At 45.1% G+C, this 20,791-nt stretch overlaps 1 protein-coding gene across 1 annotated transcript; it reads right to left on the bottom strand.

Moving 5' to 3' along the window:
* Window positions 1-17,398: 17,398 nt before the first annotated feature.
* On the bottom strand, window positions 17,399-17,725 carry LOC121270756 (small integral membrane protein 43-like). The gene has a single exon (XM_041176193.1). It carries the CDS (start codon window positions 17,723-17,725, stop codon window positions 17,399-17,401), a length of 327 nt encoding a protein of 108 aa, XP_041032127.1.
* Between the last annotated feature and the right edge of the window lie 3,066 nt (window positions 17,726-20,791).

Genomic DNA, 20,791 nt, shown 5'->3' with positions numbered 1-20,791 from the left:
CACTGAGTGCCATATTTAAATTGCAGTTGCAGGCATTGTTCTCAATGCTTGCAGCCCAGGATTGCTCCGGGGAAGACATGGCCCCAAAAGCCAAGAAGACTGCAGACCCCCGATTCAGTGATGCATCCCTAAGTCCACCATGATGTCCTCTACCCCTGCTCTGGCCGCAGGAGGCCCATCAGTCTCACCACTCCTGCTTGAGGGGCAGTGGCAGTGGTGGTCAGTGCCAATGCTGCACACAAGAGGTCAGCCATCCAGGGCAGAAAACAGATTGTATGATCTCATCCGTGCTGCCAGGGTAAGTCAACCACCTCATCACTCTAAACTCACACACTCACAAACCATCACACGTTCACTGGCATCTCACTCACTGCCAGATCAAGGGGCATCACCACTCACTCTCTCACACTCACCCTCACATCTCCATCTGGCCTCATCCCCTCTGGAGATTGTGTCCCCAGCCCTCACCTCAACCCTTGTGCAGATCAACATGTGCTCCCACACACACCTTGGGATACCCTCCCTTCCCCAGTAGAGCCCTCACCCTGCTGCCTCTTCCCTTGCTTGAGGCCACTTCTCCCCCTTCCCAAAGTAAGCCCTAGCCCTGCAGCCATTGTAAAGCCACCCCTGTCTTACGGCTGATCTTGTAGGTACAGACCTACCCATGAGCCCCCTAAAAGTGATGTGGTGCTGCCTGCAAAGTCTGGAGCCGATGACTGCGAGTGCCTCCCGAAGCAAGGTAAGCAAACAAACCTCGAAGTCCCAAGTGAAGTGCAGCTCACCAGGCGCATGTCCCTTCTGTACAGTTGCAAGACACGTCGGCAGCCCAGATGATCCGGCATGGGGGCTGAATCTGGTGAGCAGGGCTTATAATGAGATGCCAAAATATTGAAATTAGGTCCCCTACATGCGACGGCAGGAAATGCAGCCTGCCATTGATGGGTGGAGGGGACAATCACAAACTGCTTTCACGACAGCGTAAAACTGATTTTTGGCCATCTTGCCATATTCTGTTCACACCTGCCATGATGCCCACTGTCAACGGGACCAGACGGTTCCACCCAATATTCCAGTTGTGGCCAAATCAATGTCTTATAAAGGTTCATCATAACTTACTTGCTTTTGTGCACTTGCTGATTGGTGTGCCCTCACAAGCTAGCTCAGCATTTTATTCCATGTAGTTATATGTTATACCAGCAAAGGCAACTTTCTACACCTGCTAGGTAAAGGCTCTTAACAAAAAGAGACTGCTACTCTACAAAGTAAAATAGAGGGACAGCTTTCTTTCTATACCATTGAACAACTTCTACGCAAAGAGTATTACAGACTGTCGATTGCTACTACTGAACAATCTGAAAGGGTATAAAAGCCCCTTGTTTTAAAGGTATCTACATTAGGTAGAGGGCCAGAAGGGAGTGCACAAGGTGATACATAGGATATGAAAAGGCAGGAAGAGCTTATGGTGGAAGTTGGATAGGTAAGCTGTGCTGATTGGAGTACAAAAACTATAATTTTATTTATTCACTATATCCACTTTTCATGATATACAGTAAGTTACACTGAAAAAAACTTGCATTTATATAGTGCCTTTCATAAACTCATGATATCCTAAAGTGCTTCACAGCCAATGGAGTACTCGTGAGGTGTAATGACTGTTGTTCGGTAGGAAAAGCAGAAATAAATTTGCACACAGAAAGCTCCCAAAACAATCCCAAAATGACCAGATAATCTCCTTTTTCAAGGGTTCTGAAGAGTCATATTGGACTTGAAATGTTATCTCTGTTTCTCTCTCCACAGATTCTGCCAGACCTGCTAAATATTTCTAGCACTTTCTGTTTTTATTTCAGATCTTCAGTGTTTTGCTTTTTTTTCACCAATGTTGATTGAGGGATAAATATTGGCCAAAACAATGGAGATAACTCCCCTGGTTCTCTTCAACATACTGCCATGGGAATGTTCGTGCCCAGCTAAAAGAGCTAAAAGACAGGGCTTTAGTTTAACATCTCCTCCAAAAGGCAAAGCTTCTGATAGTGCAACATTCCATCAGTGTTGCATTTGAGCATCAGCCTAGATTTTTGTGCTCGAGTTTAAGGAGTGGGATTTAAAGCCATAAACTTTTGACTCAGAGACAAGGGTGCTATCCATTGAGACATAACTGACATTTTTCATGACATGCGGTAATTTACATTGCCAATGCACTTTTGTTGTGCTGTTAGTAACATGTTAAAGCATCAAAAGACTGAAATCTAAATTAGGTAATCAATCAACAGTGGAGATTTTGCACTAAGAATAGAAATTAAAGCAACTTCATGAAATTGACTACATGCTTTGAATTTGAATGCTCTTCATTTAGTTATCAATAAGATTCATTGAAGGAGTTGTTTTTGATGCTGTGGGTGGGATTTTCCGAGATCGTCTGATCCCGCCTAAAATCAATGGGCTTTTGGCTGGGCCACCGAATCTCCCACAGTGGGTTCGACAATGACAGGGCCAGAAAATCCCAGTCTACATTTCTGTAATAGGAGGGAGGGAAATAACAGGAAGTAAAATGTATATTGTTATGTCAAGCATTGATCTGATAATAAAAAGCTATTTATTAGGTTGCCAGTAGGATTCATTATCTAGAATTGTTTTTTGGTGTTCTTCATTTGACTAAAATATAAAAAGCTGATTAAGTAGAATGGAGCTGTGTACATTTTGGGGTAGGATATTTTGTATAATGGTCTTAATTGCAATACATACAACATCAGCCAATTATAGTTTATACCTTGCAACTTGGGAAATTATTGGTTATTGTAAAAGATATTCCAAGTTGTATCCATAATTGCTAAATGTACCAAATTAGACATTTCTAATAATCTGATCTCTATTATAATTAAATACCAAATAGATATACTTAAAAAACGATTCCACAAAACAAACAAAATCTATACATTATAAAGGATACATTTATAGGGCAAGATATTTACAAAATAAAGCATTATTCATAAAACATTATTAACTGGGTAATAAATCATATTTGGAAAAAAAAGCATACTATGGAGAGGATAGTGCACCAAAGCTAATATACAGTTGAGTGAAATATCCACAAATCATTAGCCCCCAGGTGAGAATGAAATAAAACGTATTGTAATCTAATCCAATTTTCCGTATCATTAGAATCTAGAATATTTTTCTATAATTACACTCTTTATATGGTAAACTAATGAGACCAAAAGCAAAATCACTTCAATCCTCAAGTCGGTATATTCACAAACAATAATAGCTTTATATATGAACATAATACTAATTAATGTTTAGTAACTTTGCTCATGGTGAGTCATAGAATTTATAAGGATATAAATGTTATGCAGAATAGTGATTAACAACACTGAGGGTAGCCCTGGGATGTGACAGTGGTCTGGGGTTACAGTCTCTAGCAGCATTTTGTGGTGGGCTCCCAGGCAAGAAGTGCAGTCCCACACTTCCACAGACATTGGAGAAGAATGTTCTAGGAATGCTGGATAGAATGTTAAATGTAGAGGGGATGCAGGCGGGGGTTGGGGGGGTGGTGGGGTGGGGGGGGGAGCACAGGGGGAGGCGGTGGCGGAGGTGGTGGGAGTTTGGGAGGGGTGGGTTGAAGCTGCAAAAAGTGACATTGGATCAGGAACCCACATAATCCTTCCATGTCCAGGTTTGCAAGCAAACAAGAAACCCCTGTGCAGCTGTTGGTAAATAATTAAAAATTAAAAGAGGGAATTAACTGAGCTTTCTGACTTTAACAGCATACGCACTGGTTTCCTGAGCTGTGTGTGAATCAGGGTCAATGAAGTGAGAGAACAGTGGGAGTCATTGAACAAAGAAACTGATGTTCAGGAAGCCTTCATAAAGTGAGCTTGCAAAGTTTGTGGCTAGCCTTTGTGAATGGTTTGTGCCTGCAGGCTTCGTTCAGACAGCCTGAATTCACTGATTTAATGTTCTTTTCCGACTTTTTGGAAGTACTTTTAACCACCTGTAATCCACCTTCCCTGAAGTAAGGGAGCAACACAGCAGTAGCATGGACCTCTGATGAAGACCAAAACAAGCAGACACGCCAACAGCAACAGGAGCAGCACCAGCTGCCTTCTCCTCAGCCACATAGACCTCCAGCTTAAAGAAGGCAATATCCCCTAGAACAGGGTAGACAGCTAGAGCATCAGCTTAGAGTCATAGGGCGGAATCTTCCCCTTCTGCCATGGTGGGATGAGAAAGCAGGAGTAATTGTCACCGCGGAGCCGGGTGGGCTTTTATGTGTAATCATGTGCTCCTGCCTCATTAGTCATGCATACGCACATTCCGCATCAAGTCTCTTGGTGGGGCGGGTAGGAAGGTGGGCACCCTGCCATCATGCCTGGGCACCATATTTAAAAGGCACATGGACAGCGCTTCACTAACGGCAAGAATGAAAGGGTGAGTAGGAGAAGGCAGCAAGCATCAGCTCCCCACTTCAGCGATGCATCCCTGGGGACAGCTAGGAAAGGTGGGATGTCCTCTTCCCCAGGGATTGGTTCAGGAGGCCATCCCAGCTGACCACTGCGGCCTGGGACCAGGTAGCCAGGGTGATCAGCACCAATTGGGGTGGGGAGGAGGACCACCCTGCAGTGCAGGGAAAGGGTCAATGGTTTAATCCGTGCCACTAGGATAGGTGAACCTTCTACCCTTACAACCCACCTCACCACATCTGCCTTTGTCTCATGGGACCTGGGTGTCATTGGCAAAGCCAGCATTTCCCTTTCCCATCCCTAAATGACCTTGACAAGGTGGTGGGCTGCGGCTTCTAGAACTCCTGCAGTCAATGTGCATGCTATTTGCGAGGGAACTGCAAGGTTTTCATGCAGCCACAGTGAAGACACAGTGGCCAACTGCAGGTGCTGCTGCTCTAATGCGTCTGCTGCCCTTGTCCTTCTAGCTGGTAGAGCTCACAGGGTTGGAGAGTGCTGTCCCAGGTGCCTTGGTGAGTTGCTGCAGTGCATCTTGCACATGGTACACACTGCTGTCACTGTGCAAAGGTGGTGGAGGGACTGAATGTTGCGGTTGCTGGATGGGGTATCAAGCAAGCGACCTGCTTTGGATGGTGTCCATCTTCCCAAGTGCTCTAGGAGCTGCACTCATCCCAGCAACTGGAGACTATTCCTCACTTATGTCATTCATATGGTGATTGAGTTTTGATGAGTCACAGGGTCAGTTAGCAGCAACAGAATTAGCAGCCTGCGACCTGCTCTTTCATTATACATGCTCATAATCCATCTATCTGTCTCCATGCACGAGAAGGTGGCCCACAGCAGGATGCACAGAGAGAAAATGGGAGGAGGGATGCCTGAGCTTCAGCCCCTCACCCAATTTGAACAGTAGGCTGCCGAGCTGGCAGGGGAGGACTGTGACTGTGACTGTGCTGGTGGTGAGGTCAGCATTCCCCAACCATCCAGTAAGGAAGCATGCGTAATCCAGACCACCCTCAGAAAACCAAGATGATTGATAAGTGCAACATTTGAGCCAACCTAGGCAGTTATTCATTCTCTCTTCTCTGCACTCTAGGTGCCAAAAGTAAGCCTAGCCTCCAGGACACCTCAAAAGGAAGATGAGGGCTCCTTCACGCCTGTACAGCCGTCACAGTGTTCACCGTCACCCTCCATCAGAGACACACACCTCTGTGGGTCATAGATCTAGTTTAGGCTCAGGCTCACACTCTGGTTGTCACCTCATAGACCCTTGTCCACAGCAGGTGGAAGTAGGTCTGCTGGAGAAGAGACCCCTGCTATGTCTGAATCAGATAATAAGCCTCTGGAAGTGGCCATGGAAAAGATACTGGAGTATCAAAGAGGCACAGGGGTCATCAGAGGCCTTCAACAGAGTGACTCAAAAGACAGGAGAGAATCCACATGCTCTCTGATGTCAATGCTCCGGCATGTGAGTGCATGGAAGTCTCCGTGGGAAGGATGATGGACACCGTGGAGTCCTTAGTCTAACAGAATGCACATTTTCTGCCAGATATGAAGAGTGGAGGAGGGCGTGCCAGGAGCAGCATCAGGTATACCAGAAAATGAGGTGTCAACCTGGTGAAGCTACAACACAGGACTACTTGCATGCCAAACAGTGTAAACATCAAGCGATAGACAAGTGATCACACAACCACTGGATCAGATCTAAGCTCTGCAGTCCTGCCACATCCAGTTGTGAATGGTGGTGGACATGTAACAACTCACAGCAGGAGGAGGCTCCACAAATATCCCTATCCTCAATGATGGAGGAGCCCAGCACATCAGTGCAAAAGACAAGGCTGAAGCATTTACAACAATCTTCAACCTGAAGTGCCGAGTGGATGATCCATCTCGGCCTCTTCCAGGGGTCCCCAGCATCACAGATGCCAGTCTTCAGCCAATTCAATTCACTCCATGTGATATCAAGAAAAGGCTGAAGGCAATATTCTGAAAATAGTACAGAAGGCTTGTGCTGCAGAACTTGCCATGCCCCTAGCCAAACTGTTCCAGTACAGCTACAACACTGACATCTACCTGCTAATGTGGAAAATTGCCCAGGTATGTCCTGTACACAAAAAGCAGGACAACTCCAACCTGGCCAATTACTGCCCCATCAGTCTACTCTCGATCATCAGTAAAATAATGGAAGGGGTCATCAACAGTGCTATCAAGTGGCACTTGCTTAGCAATAACCTGCTCGCTGACGCTCAGTTTGGGTTCCGCTTGACCACTCAGCTCCTGACCTCATTACAGTCTTGGTTTAAACATGGACAAAAGAGCTGAACTCCAAAGGTGACCCGAGAGTGACTGCCCTTGACATCAGCATTTGACTGATTGTGGCATCAAGGAACCTGAGCAAAACTGAACTCAATGGGAATGACGGGAAAAACTCTCTGCTGAATGGAATCACACCTAACACAATGGAAGATGGTTCCAGTTGTTGGAGGTCAGTCATCGCAGTTCAGGACATCACTGCAGGAGTTCCTCAGGGTAGTGTCCTTGGCTCAACCATCTTCAGCTGCTTCATCAATGTCCTTCCTTCCATCATAAGGTCGGAAATGGGGATGTTCGCTGATGATTGCACAATGCTCAGCACCATTCGTGACTCCTCAGATACTGAAGCAGTCCACGTCCAATGCAGCAAGGCCTGGACAATATCCAGGCTTGGGCTGACAAGTGGCAAGCAGCATTTATGCCAAACAAGTGGCAGGCAATGACCATCTCCAGCAAGGGAGAATCTAACCATTGCCCCTTGACATTCAATGGCATTACCATCGCTGATTCCCCCACTATCAACATCCTGGGGGTTATCATTGAACTGGACTAGCCATATAAACATGTGGCAAAACAGCAGGTCAGAAGCTAGGAATCCTGTGGGAGTAACTCACCTCCTGACTCCCCAAAGCCTGTCCACCATCTACAAGGCACAAGACAGGAGTGTGATGGAATATTCTCCATTTGTGTGGATGATTGCAGCTCCCACAACGCTCAAGATACCTGAAACCATCCAGGACAAAGCAGTCTGCTTGATTAGCATCCCATTCACAAACATTCATTCCCTCCAACACTGGCGCACAGTGGCAGCAGTGTGTACCATCTACAAGATGTACTGTAAGGTCTCACCGAGTCTCCTTAGACAGCATCTTCCAAACCTATAACCATTACCATCTAGAAAGACAAGGGCAGCAGATAGATGGGAACACCAACACCTGGAAGTTCCCCTCTAAGCCACTCACCATCCTGACTTGGAAATATATCGCCGTTCCTTCATTGTCGTGGTGTCAAATTCCTGGAACTCCCTCCCTAGCAGCACTGTGGGTGTAGCTACACCACATGGACTGCAGCGGTTCAAGAAGGCAGCTCACCACCACCTTTTCAATGGGAAACTAGGGATGAGCAATAAATGCTGGCCCAGCCAACGACACCCACAGCCAATAAGTGAATAAAAAAAAGATATGCACTTGGACCTGCACTCCATTGCCCTAGCCATGGGTGAGCTTCTGGAATAGCTCAGGACACCTCAACCTCCCTCCAGGTGTCCCTTCTGCTCATGGAGTCAAGGAGAATCCAAAGGGTGGTGGAGCGTCAGGCGGACACTGCGGGTGCATCCATCCAAGACACTCCTAGGGTGTGCAGGTGACCCCATCAGCTCCAGCTGCTCAAGCCGTGAAGGATGCACCTGCCTCTGAGCAGGAGACCCAAAGCAGGTCAGCGTCCTTCAGGCCTTGGACCTCCAGAGTTGCCCACCAACGTCATTACAGACACAGGGTCATGGTAGTCAGCCAGCTGCCTCAACCTCTGCTGCAGATGTCAGGGATGCACCTAAATGTAGCGCCAGAGTAAGGAAAATTAAGAAATTTGAATTAATACTGGTGGCAAGAGTGTACAATCATTGTATGTATATATATATTTTATATATATACATATATGTTAGCTTGCACTGATTGGAAGTCTACTGGATTCATTCTTGTTGCTAGTTTTTTTAATGGTCACATGCACTCCACCCCTTCCAGGTGGTACCAAGGATGGATCTTCCTCCCCCTAATATATGGTTGCACATGGAGACGTCATTCTTTGACAAGGGTGATGACTGCCATGTGTGAGAGGCCTCCCATTCACACTAATAGGCTTGTCTCCGCTGCCTTCGAGACTCTACGGAGGGACCTTGTCATTATGGAAAGACCAACCAAATGAAATCTTGTCAGGTAGGTCCATTACCCCGGGAGGATGGAAGTCTGCAGTCGCAACTTGGCTGCCATTGGCCTGTACGCCCCTTATAAATATCCCCCTCCATCCCTCCCTTCTCTTCTAACCCTGACTGGAGCAAATGGTGAATGACTCAGGGTGAATAGTAGCTCTGCACCTTGCTGAGTTTTCAGTGATTTGAGAAGTCTCTGGGCCAGACCTGCTGCTGTGTAGCCTTCACCAGCCAGTGAGGACTTGTAAAGCAGAAAGCTCTCATACAATCTCCACATGATTATGACAGTTTCCCTTTTGTTGTCCAGTTGTGCTGACCTTCAGTTCCACTCACCTGAGCAGATCCTTCCCCCAGACTCAATGTTTTGCAGTTGGACATCAAAGGCGTTGCCTTGGTGTTGAGTTGCCTCTGTCTCAGGATGGTGCACTTCACATAGCAGACTGTCTCCACCACCTTTTACCCACCTCCTTTCACCCACTAATTTCCCCCCATTGCCATCGACCTCCACCCCCTCCCATGTCACCATCACTCCCCTCTCAGTAACCCTTGAGCACCCCCCTCCAATCACCCTGGACACTATCACGTCAACTTGGTCTTGCCTTCACTCCCCACTGAGTCCACACCAGTCACTGTGTCTATGCCCATCCTGATCCTCACTACTTCCATTATCTGTGCCCCCACAATCCTTGCTCCCACAATGACCATCCAGATGAAAACCATACCCGCCTTAATCCTACCACCCTAGCGTATGCCAATTCCCCCTCTCACAGTCTCCAACCCCTCCTATCATCAGCACCTTTTGTTCTCTTCCCGAGGATTCCAACATTGACCCAGCCAACCCCTCCCTCTGAAACACTGCCCCACCCTTCCTTCCTCTGAAACACTCTGCCCCACCCTCCTTCCCTTCTCACTCCCCATCTTCTCCTCATGCCTCCCTCTTCCCCTTCATGCTTTCTTTCTATACCCCCTCACTCTGCCCAACCCTCCCCCCCCTTTTGCCTCTTCCATTACCACCCCCACCCCCCGCCCCCCCCAACCGTGCCTTCCACCCACCACCTCCACTTCGTCTCCTGCAAACCTCATACCCTTTTTGTCTTCCGTACACACTATACCTGTGGTCAGGTCCAGTGGTGTAGGCAGCATCGACTGTAAGGTACACGCTCTAAAATTCTCCCTTGCTGGCTGCAGGTCACATTTGTGCAGTCGGGTAACAGAATGGCATAAATTCCCACTGGCAGGGCGGAAGATTTGATGGAGGTGCATGATTCTGGTCTTTTGGGGTTTTAATGAGCATGCATGAGACGCAAAATGGGTTTCCACTGAGCTTCAGTGGGAAAGTCGACTCACCATCAGTCCGCCATGAAAGTTGGAAGAGGAAGATCCCAACCTCATTTCCTGATGTCAAGAAACCAATATTTTATATTCCGCCAATCTTTCCTCCCCCACCTGCCACAAATCCCGCTGATGGCAGGAGGGGACAATACTGCCCTATTCCTCCAGCCAGACAAGGATCAACATTGTCACTGGATCCAAATCATTATTTTTTCGTAGCGACTGGAACTCAAGAGAAAGACACTGAAAGGGGTGAACGAACAATAGACCCAGAGTTTCAAATGCTCAATTCCTCCAAATAATGTAAAAGAAAACAAGTCAACAAATCCAATGCATACGGACAATTGAAGTTTCATGAATCAATATGTTAGGGTGAATTTCCACACTGTTTCTGGATCTCTTACCATATGCCAGAGCAGCATAAGAATTTTCTTGTACAAGGTAATCGCTCCATTTCTGTCCAACTTTCACATTTAAATAGTTTCCTCCAACTTCCCATAGGCACTGCAACTCATCCACAATATGCCTGGAAAGTTGCCAATGGTTTTATTTGAATATTGAGTGAGAGCCAGTAACAAGAAGAGCACCCAGACTTCCTGGTGTAGGAACACTGCTGCAGTCAGTCTAACTTGGAAAGAGTTCAGTAAGGTGCAGCAGTTGTCAGGATCAACTGTTCAAGTGAGAAGTCCTTGAGAAAGAAGCCGTTGGAATCTTAAAAATTCTGTTTTCTGCAGGTAGTAAACAATGTTTAAGGCAGTATTTCTTTTTCTATTCAGCCTACAAGACACCTGCACTTGGATTGCATTGTACAGAGTTGGACCACCCCCCAAGAGTTTGTTGACCCCTTCACTGACGTCCGGGAGGACTTGAAGATGTGGCCTGGTGCTATGGCCCTGCTGACACAAATGGTGCCTGGGTAGTCACAATTCTGTGCAAGTAATATACATATCGCTAAGACATGCAATGATGTTATCAGAGTGGAATGCAAGAGTCCAGCACTGATGCTCTCTCACATTTGCACTCCAGTCCTGCTGGTTTTATACCAGTTTAATACCAGCCAATTGGAATACAAATGAACTGATGGAGGAAATTTATGTCCAATGGTTGGCACAACAATTGTTTTTAAAAGTCCAACAAAGATATAATAATGGGCCATAACTTCTAAGCTCCCCAGCGTCAGATTGGGAGGGGGGTACCCCACAGATATGCTGGGGAACCCCTCTTGGAACTTCACAGGTAAGGGTTTGCATGGCAATTGCCCAGAAGCACAAACTTCCCCTGGGCAATTGCCCTGCTCTGGAAACCATTTGAAAATACAATTTAAATTGCAAACTTTAGTTGCTTTTAATTGTTTCACATCAATAGTTACTCAGAAAAAGTTAGAATAATTAAAACCTCTTCTAACTTCTGTGTATTATTGTTAAAAACCCAGACTGACCACCCCAGAGGACTTCCCCCCACCCCTGACCCCCCACACCCCCGGCCCCCCAAGGGATTTCCCCTGCACCGCCGACTAACCACACCCTCACAGTATTCCTCACCTCCCAACCCCCCCAATTGGATTTCCCTACCGGCAGGCCCAACTCTGACTCCCAAATCCGTCTGAGGTCCAACTCCCCCTCTAGGACCTGACCCAACAATACCTCCCCCCGCACCTGACCCGACCAGAAACCCCCAACCCACCTCCGCAGGCCTGACTCCACCCAACCCAAAATCCCTACCCCTACGGGCCCAAGCCAACCCAACCCTCCCACCACTCCCCAAGGGTCCGACCCCCGCCCCAGCCCCAAGGCCTGAACCCCCCACAATCTGACCTGGCCCTCACCCCCCAATCTGACCCCTGCATCACCCTCACCAAGGTCCCATCTCCTCCCTCCAATGTCCAAGCGCGCCCCCCGACCACCCCCAAACCACCCCCCTCCCTCCCACCGAGTTTTGTCAAGGACATTTAAATTTCACTGGGATCTTTAACTTACCTGGTTTATGGCAGCTAGTGCCAGAATTACAAGGGGGCATGTCCTCCTTCACATTGACAGAGCTGTCCTTCAATGCTGTGTGGGAGATGTGCTGCCTGGGTATTGCCCGGCCTGAGTTGGAAGGTTGGGTGATATAGGATCAGGAGAAAAGTCCCATAAGTACTTGGGCACTGAATGGCAATCCGATGTTGATTGCCACTCCAAGGAAGTTACAGTCCGATGTTGTGGAAATTCCATGCTGAGGGATACAAGGGTGAAAATGTAATGATGGCTTTTATTTCAGCATTGAGGCCAATAGAACATTGTAATGGTCAATAACAGAGGTAAGATAAAGTGTGGGACTGTTGATGAATGGAGAATTGGGATTGCATTGAAGGTACCACAGTGGGATGAGTCGATCACAAACTCCTATGATTCCAAAAGGGGATGTGTTGCTTCCTGCTTCTCTTCTTCCTTCTCCTCTTCTTATTCCTCCTCTTCTTCCTCCTCCTCCTCCTCCACCTTCTCCTTCCTCCTCAGCTGTTCACTGTGCACCTGTGGCAAAGGCTGCACCTTCACAATAGGGAGGTTTTGCAGAATTCAGCAGACCAAGATAAATCATGACAAGTGCTCTGCTAAATACTGTAGGGCTCCTCCAGATAGGTGCAGGAAGCAGAAGCATTGCTTAAGTATCCCACTGGTCTGCTCGATCACATTCCACATGGCAGTATGGCTCTCATTAGGTGCATTCTGCCCATGTGCGCTTGTTAGTCATGGACCAGGTGGTCAATGGATAGCTCTTGTTCCCCTGTAGCCGGTTTCTCTTGGTGACTCAATACAGATGGTACCATGAGCTGCCACAGAATAAAGGAATCATGACTGCTGCCAGAACACTGGGCACTGAGCTACATGATGTGCTGAATATGGTCATATAGCAACTGGACACTGAAGGGAGTGGAACACTTTCTGATTGTGATACATCCCCGAATTTACATGCGGTGCCCACAGTGTGATGCATGTGAACTCAATGATTCCCTACACCATAGGACAAGCTGCTATTCTGGCTCTTGCTCCACCTGTTTCTCTCCAGCAACAGAGAATATAATGTGTTCATCCTTCTTTGCACATTGAGCCTCAGGGACCTCGCTTATACAACAGTGGATGGCAAACTGGAAAATATTGCAAATATTGCCTGCTCATGCCTGGAAAAAGTCCAACACAAACAAAAATCATGATTATAGTCATTGTCAAAAGAACAAAAAAAAGGAGCTAAAGAGAGCCATTTGACCCTTCAAGCCTGCTCCACCGTTCAATAAGTTCATGGCTGATCTTATACCTGAACTCCACCTTCTCAGGCTATTTCTATACCTTTTAATCCCCTTAGTATCCAAAAATCTATTGATTTCTGTCTTATATTCAATGGCTGATCTTCCACAGCTCTCTGGGATAGAGAATTCCAAAGATTCACAACCCTTTAAGTGAAGACATTTCTCAACTCATCTGTGCTATGAGACTGCAGCTCTGCAACAGTTGCAGGTTTCATTGAGCACCTACTTTGTGAAGTGGAGACACTGTTCTTCACTGAAGCTGAGATCAGAAAATTGCTCCCTGTAGACCATGGATGAATATGACCTTCAGCTGCGAGCCCTTCTCCCCCTCCACCTCCTCCCTCTTTGGACTTTTCTGTGTCATCTATGCTCTTTCTCCCTGTCATGTTGCAGGCCAAGGTGAATAGAAACTATAGCACCAACAACTGGGAGCAAGTGGTCTGGGCAGAGCCACTGAGGGCGGAACTAAGCCCTTCATTATGTGCCGCACCATTTCCTGTTAACTTCAGCAACTTTAAATAACAATGCAAACCATCAGCTATTTCTACTATCTCAGCAGCAGCCAGTAGAAATCAATCAGCAATTAACGTGAAAGTAGTTGATGGTCCCTTTAAATAACTCTGGTGGGTGGTCCTTCCTGCTGCTGAATGTATGTCCAGCTGTATGAGATTAAGAGAGGGCATTTGATTGGAGCATTCAGGTTGAAGGTGGCACCATTGGTGTCAAATCAACATTGCATGCTAACAGACATCACAATCTGCTTGCTCTGTATACTTCCACTACACATTCCTGGCTTTCACACAAATGGCCATTTTAGAAAAGTGGAAAGGAAACATTTTTTTCAGGCTGACATTGAAGATACCCAGGGAGCCTAATGACAGTGATAGAGGAGAGAGCAGCGGGAGTGTGAGAACAACGAGAAAGGTGAAAGCAGAAGGAGTGTGAGAATGGTGAGAAAGGAGAGAGCAGCGAGATAAGAGAGAACACTATGAGAACAGTGTGCAAGTAGAGAACAGTGGGACTGAGAGAACAGTGATAGAGGAGAGAGAAGCGGGAGTGTGAGAGCAGTGATAGAGGAGAAAGCAGCGGGAGTTTGAGAACAGAGATAGAGGCGAGAGCAGCATGAGTGTGAGAACAGTGATAGAGGAGAGATCAGAGGGAGTGTGAGAACAGTGATAGAGGAGAGAGCAGCAGGAGTGTGAGAACAGTGAGAAAGGAGAGAGCAGCAGGAGTGTGAGAACAGTGAGAAAGGAGAGAGCAGCGGGAGTGCGAGTACAGTAATAGAGTAGACAGCAGCGGGAGTGTGCCACACTTTGCATACACAGAATGACAGATTAATGCTCTTCCAAAAGATCTGCTGAGTCCTAATGCTACACGTATATGAAGGTTCCACCTTTTTGAATTCGTCTCATAGAATGGCTGTTAATTTCAGTTCATTCGCTATTGATACCAAGCTTGTAATAACATGTTGATATCGCTATCATCAACTCTGAAATTAAAGCACTAACTTTGAATGAAATGAACTGCACTCCGTCTAATATATCAAACATAACTGGCTTTGAAGTTGCTGATGTAAAGTTCTCCATATCAAAAGGAAGGCAAATAAAAGCACCCAACATAAACAGTCAATGTCAACACAGAAATGATAACAGGGCAACTTAAATTTATATTGTATGAGTGTGCAATTTATGTGTGACAAAAGCAAATGAACATCACACATGCACACACATATATATGCACTCATGGAGTATATACATGCAAATACATATATAAAATTTGTGAAGTTGAGGAAGGTGTTTGACTGAAAGGTCACTGTGATTATTCATTGCTGGCTCACATATGAAATAACTACAAAAGTCTGCTTGAGGCTTTGGTGCTTTTCCCTAAAATATTTTCTATTCCTTTCCTAAAGGCTGTGACTCATGCAAGACGCTCCTCCATTTCCACTGGTGCCAAGGGTTCAGCTGTATTGGTGACAATACTCCATTGGAACCATGCCTAAGTGGTAATTCTTCATGTGTAAACTTAAATATTGAGTAGTTTTAGGCTTTTTCCTATAGTGGGAATCAAAGCAGGACCTGATGCTGTCTTACCTGGCAATTATAAACACACCAGTCTCAATTTTAACTCACTCAAAACTCATTCACTTACACAAAGTTAAAATTAAGCCAGTATGGCAGCGCCACTTCCAGTATTGCACTTGGGCCTTCACCAGGGATCATTACTGGGTCACTGGATAAAGTGAGTGGGGTGGGATGCAAGTAGTAGAGAGTGGGTGCTAGCGAGGGTGGGAGAGGTGGAAAGGTGTCCTAAGCAAGGGCAGGAGGGCAGCTTTCCACAGGCCCCTCTTCCCAATGCTGGGCCTGTAGATTGGATAGACAATGCTTGAGAACCAGGGACCCCCTCTAGGTGACTAGGCCATAGGCAAACCCAATAGGCTTTGCTGGGCAGTGAGTTCCCTGCAGAATGCTGATAGAATACCAGCTACAGCAGGATGAGGCCTTTAATTGGTCCTTAAGTAGCTACCAAAGGGCCTCAATATGTCTCCAGGCAGTAGGACCATCCTTGACCCTTCCTGCCTGGAGCTTGACCAGAGGGAGCCAGGAAGAAAGAGGGATCTCTAATCCATACCTTCCCACCTGATCAAACAACTGCTACCTCCAAAGCTGCCTGCGGGGAGAAATGGGCATTACATTCCACCTACTGTGTCTGTCTCAACAAAAATAATTTGGAATTTCCTTGCAGCTGTTCCTACTTTGCCATCATAACTTTTCCCTAGGTATATAGAAACCCTGTCTGCACATATGACTAAATTAAATATCGGGAAGACTGAAACCATTGTCCCCAATCCTCACTCCAAAATCCATTCACTAACCACTGACTCCATCCCTCTCCCTGGCAACAGTTTGAGATTAAGCCAGTCTATTCACAACCTTGGTGTCACGTTTGATTCTGAAATTAGTTTCCAACCTCATAGGCGGGCTATCACCTCCATAACAACATTTGACTTTGCCCCTGTCTCAGCTCATCTGCTGCTGCTCAGGCACTGTCCTTATTATGCATTCTTGGCTGAGAGCCCAGGCCAAGAATAGCATGAGCTCAGCAGGGATTCTGTTTGGACAAGTAAACTGAATTGTCACTTTACTTGATTGAGATCTTTATGTGCTTATAATAAGTTGTTCTTCCTATGATCTCTTTTGTCAATGTCTCAATGTTTATTTGGACAAGATTAAGAGGTGTGAAGTGCTTGAAGCCTCCTCTTATTGCTATTTAAATGTTTTATCTGATTAACACTTTGATATTGTTGTAGGAACTGCAGTTTTTTGTCAAAGAAGATTTCTGCTTATTTTCTCAGCTAATCCAACTTGCCATTGTTATTACATGACTCATTGGTTATGTACTTAGTGCATACTGAGTGAATGGGCATGGAAGGGACATGAGTTGACATTAAGTTGACATGGAGAGTATGAGGGGTCATGGGGAGTGCACGGGGGCATGCACGGGGGCATGGATAAGACATTTTGAACTTACCTTTCAAAAGATTCCCAAATCCAGACTATGGTTCACAACTCCTCTGAGGGACTATGAGTCAAGGAGACATTGGCCCAACTCCATGAAAATTGCAGGAAGCTAGGAGATACCATTGCAAACAATGGAGCTGGCTAGGTCGGGAATGCAGGGTGTGGACTTGCTATTCCCACCCTTATCCCCCACTGGCAAAAGTTGCCAGTGCCAGGAATATAGTGTAAGGTTTAAAATGCAATGACATTTTAAACATTTCTTTTAGTTCTTCAACTTCTTTACATTTGGACAATGAAAATTAGATGCATGCTCTCATCAGAGACAGAAAAAATATTAACAAATGCAGTTCTTTCACCACCTTAATCACTTACTGTCAGTAATAAGTAAACTTACCTTCTGCAGTATTCACATGTACGTAATATTGATACAGCAAGAATCTAATGTACAGCCACACTACATAATGCATTGATTCTGGAAAACATGCAAAAAATAATTTTACTTATCATTCACATTACCTGTCACTGCTGGAAAACTTGTGGTAACAGCAGTAGAGAATGCAGCTTGCTTCTAGACAGCCTGTTCTCTGTGCGCATTCCAGGGTTCTCTAACAGAGCGACCAGGCTGCCACACAACAGCTGCTACTGAATTCTTCAGCTGTTTGATGACCATAAAAAGAAATAAAACCAGCAAGAGCAACAAAAAGAAGAAGAGAGTCAAGTATATTGCCAGGTTGTATTCCCAATCCTCACTATCCTCCTTTGCTGGTGTGATTGTTGGCTTCAAAGAGGCTGTATTGAATCTGCCATTAGAGGACTTGAAATCTAAAGTATAATCCTTCAATAGATAAATCATTTCTGTTGTTATCGATGCATCAACTTCTGCCCCAGCACTCATTTTGACCTCAGGTTCTGTGAAGATTGTAATATGAAATCCACATCCTTGGATTTCTGTTGACTCCTCCCTTCATCATTTGACAGAAAGTTGAATCTTGTTCAAACACCAACAAGGTTTGTTTAGCTGTAACATAAATTGCAGCTGCATGTGCTGACAGGTCTCAAATTGTTGTCAGCCAGCGGAAGGAGTCTTCTTTATCGGGTCCTGTATCAATTTTCTTTCCATTCATCTCTGTTAATTACTCTTACACATTTATTTGTTCATCAAGAACAGCCCCCTACAGCTGGATTGGCTGATGATCAGAAGTGTTTACTTTCACACTGTCTGCAACCAAATTATAACGCTTTGAAAAAGCTAGGGCTTGCACTATCTTTACAACAAACTAGTCAAAAGAAGGTAACTTACAATACTGTTATTTCACAACTTAATTCTTTACAAACCATTTACATATATTTAAGGCCTTTCGAAAAAAACTTTTATCATTTTATGCAAAAGTGGTAATTAATATACTTGAGGCGATGATTATCCTGCTAATGCTGTAATCTTTTACTTGCAAGTAAATGTGATGTTCAATCATCTATTTGCACATTTCTACACCGAAAAGTCCATGAAGGCATCTTTTCTGCCCCCGGAGCACATTAATATTAATGAATTTCCAGATTGTTTCATGCATTTTGAAGATGTGTTACTGTTATGCAGGTTCCAACAAATGATAAAATCATCTGCTAACTTCCATTACAGAAATTAAAAAGACAGCATTGCACGATGAAAATATGTTAATCTCAAATCCACTAATTCTTTGCAATTATTTAACATTAATTTAGTCTTGAGACCTTTTTATCATCTTAACTTGTATCTTTAATTGATTTACGTAAGGTCAGATTCCAGGTGATATGCAGATTATGAACATTAGTAGTACCTCAAGATGTGATGGATTAAATTCTTGAAATCCAGATGTTTTGAAAATGTGCAACAAAAGTCTACAAAAACGATTTTCAAACTATCGTAGAAAATTGCACATCAATCATTGAGATGGGACAGAATGAGCTTCATCCATTCTTAATACCCTGAAATTGTCAAAATTATAAATGGAGAATAAAACTGAACAGATTTACACTGGCCTAGAAAATATTGCAGTGGGGTACCTCATGGTCAGCATTGGGAGTTGCATTTTATTTTGCCTTTTAATTCCAATTATTTTTGTGCTGCTGTTTGCTGGAAGGGCAAGTTGATAACCCTGCAATGTGGTCAACACAGCATCCAGGATCTTAGAGAACGACGGGACCAATAATCCACCTCCATAATCAATTAAAGCTAAAGAAAGAAGCAGACTGAATGGCTGAGAAGGAAATATGGTGAACCAGAAGTACAATAAAAATTAAAGAAATGGAATAAAAGATTGAATGAAGAAAGGGGAAAAAGAGGAATAATAAAAAAATGTAAAATTTAAAATTTAATATTTATAAACTCTAGGAACAGTTTATTACCTGCAGGAGTAAGACTTTACAGTTTTATTGTACAGTTTCTGCTCTCCAAGCTCCATGGTCCTAATGACGTGAATTATCAACCTTAAATGCCTGTGGTGAGGTTAATTTGCTTTTAAGCCGCAAATCACACAATTTTATGATACACAACAGGGAAGTCTAAAGCAAAATGGTAATTTTTTGGTAGAGCAGCACAAATTGTTCAAATCTGTGACGAAACAGATCTTATGACATCTCTCTTCTTCACCGAATTGCTGGGGGGGTGGGGTTTATGCACTAATAGCAGCTGGAAGGGTGAGCTCACCATTACTTTGTCAGCAACTTCTGGGCCATTGTTATCATCTCAAAATTTCTTACGTTTACTGTGCAGGTCACCCAGTTTTTTATACTTTCAATACAGATATCCATATGTTTGGACAAACACTAATACTACAGTGATAATGTTTATATACTGTCAGTAATGTTATGGTACTAATACCAACATAAAAGTATATGTTCATAAAAGTATGTTAAAAACATAAAAACTTTACTTCTACTTACACATTCTGCCATTTCACCTCTCTTATTAACCTTTTCTGTCAGATTTAACCTAATAAATTCAATAGGGGCTTCAGGAGGAACTGCTTTACCCAGTGAATGGCTATACGTAGAACCTGCTACCACAGACAGTAGTTGAGGTGAATAGCATAGATGCATTTAAAGGGAGGATAGATAAACACTAGGCTGCCGCCTTTAGTCCTATTGAGGTTCTTAACTGCTCATTAAGTGGCAGTTAAGGGCTCCGCACCCACTGCCACCAAACATTGGGCAGTGTCAGGTGGGCCAGAGTGCAAAGACTTCTTTTGAAATGGCTCCTTTGAAAAGAAGGGACGGTTCATCAATCGGGGGTGGGGTGCCTTATACGCATCAGGAGCATCTCCCCCACCAAAAGATGTCACCACCCCTCCCACCCATTGTTCCTCCCTGCCTGCCCTGCAAAACCCGGCCCCCACCCCTTCCCCTCTCCCTAGACTCTCTGATCCCTCCCTGCCCCAAAAGCCCAGGGCTTACCATGGTCACCATGATCTTCCTTCTGGGGCCTCCTTGCAGTCCCAGCAGCAGCCACTACTGAGTTCTGCTAGAGCTGATGACCAATCAGGTTGGCTGGCAGCTCTAGAGGGTGAAACTTCTTGTCCACTGTGGGTTGAAAGTTTGATCTTCAGCCTGCTGTGCCAGCTGCCTGTGTGTTATTGATGCAGGGCACCCTTTTTAAAAACTTGGTCCTTTCAGGACTGACTTTCCTTCTGGGGACAGGAAGGGGACGAGCAGTCCACACCACCCCTGCACCCCCTACCCCCTACCCCTGCACCCCCAACCCGCACCCCCCCCCCCCACCCAACCCCCACACCTCAGTGTGCCCTGTAAAATCCAGCCAATAGCATCCTTCACATCCACAGGACATTCCAAAATGCTTAACAACCAACTAAGTATTTTTGTAATATAATAGCTGCCAATTTTCACACACCAAGCTCCCACAACTAGCATTGTGATAAATTACTAGATTTGTTTTTGTGATTTCGATTGAGAGATAAATTTTAGCCTG

This window comes from Carcharodon carcharias, chromosome 1 (genome assembly GCF_017639515.1).
Source record: "Carcharodon carcharias isolate sCarCar2 chromosome 1, sCarCar2.pri, whole genome shotgun sequence".
NCBI lineage: Eukaryota > Metazoa > Chordata > Chondrichthyes > Lamniformes > Lamnidae > Carcharodon > Carcharodon carcharias.
Note: the sequence above shows the minus strand (reverse complement) of the source record. Positions and strands in the feature narration are given on the sequence as shown.

Bases quoted from the DNA above. Each gene is read 5' to 3' on its own strand.
- LOC121270756 (XM_041176193.1), bottom strand. From the start codon at position 17,725: ATGAGTGCTGGGGCAGAAGTTGATGCATCGATAACAACAGAAATGATT.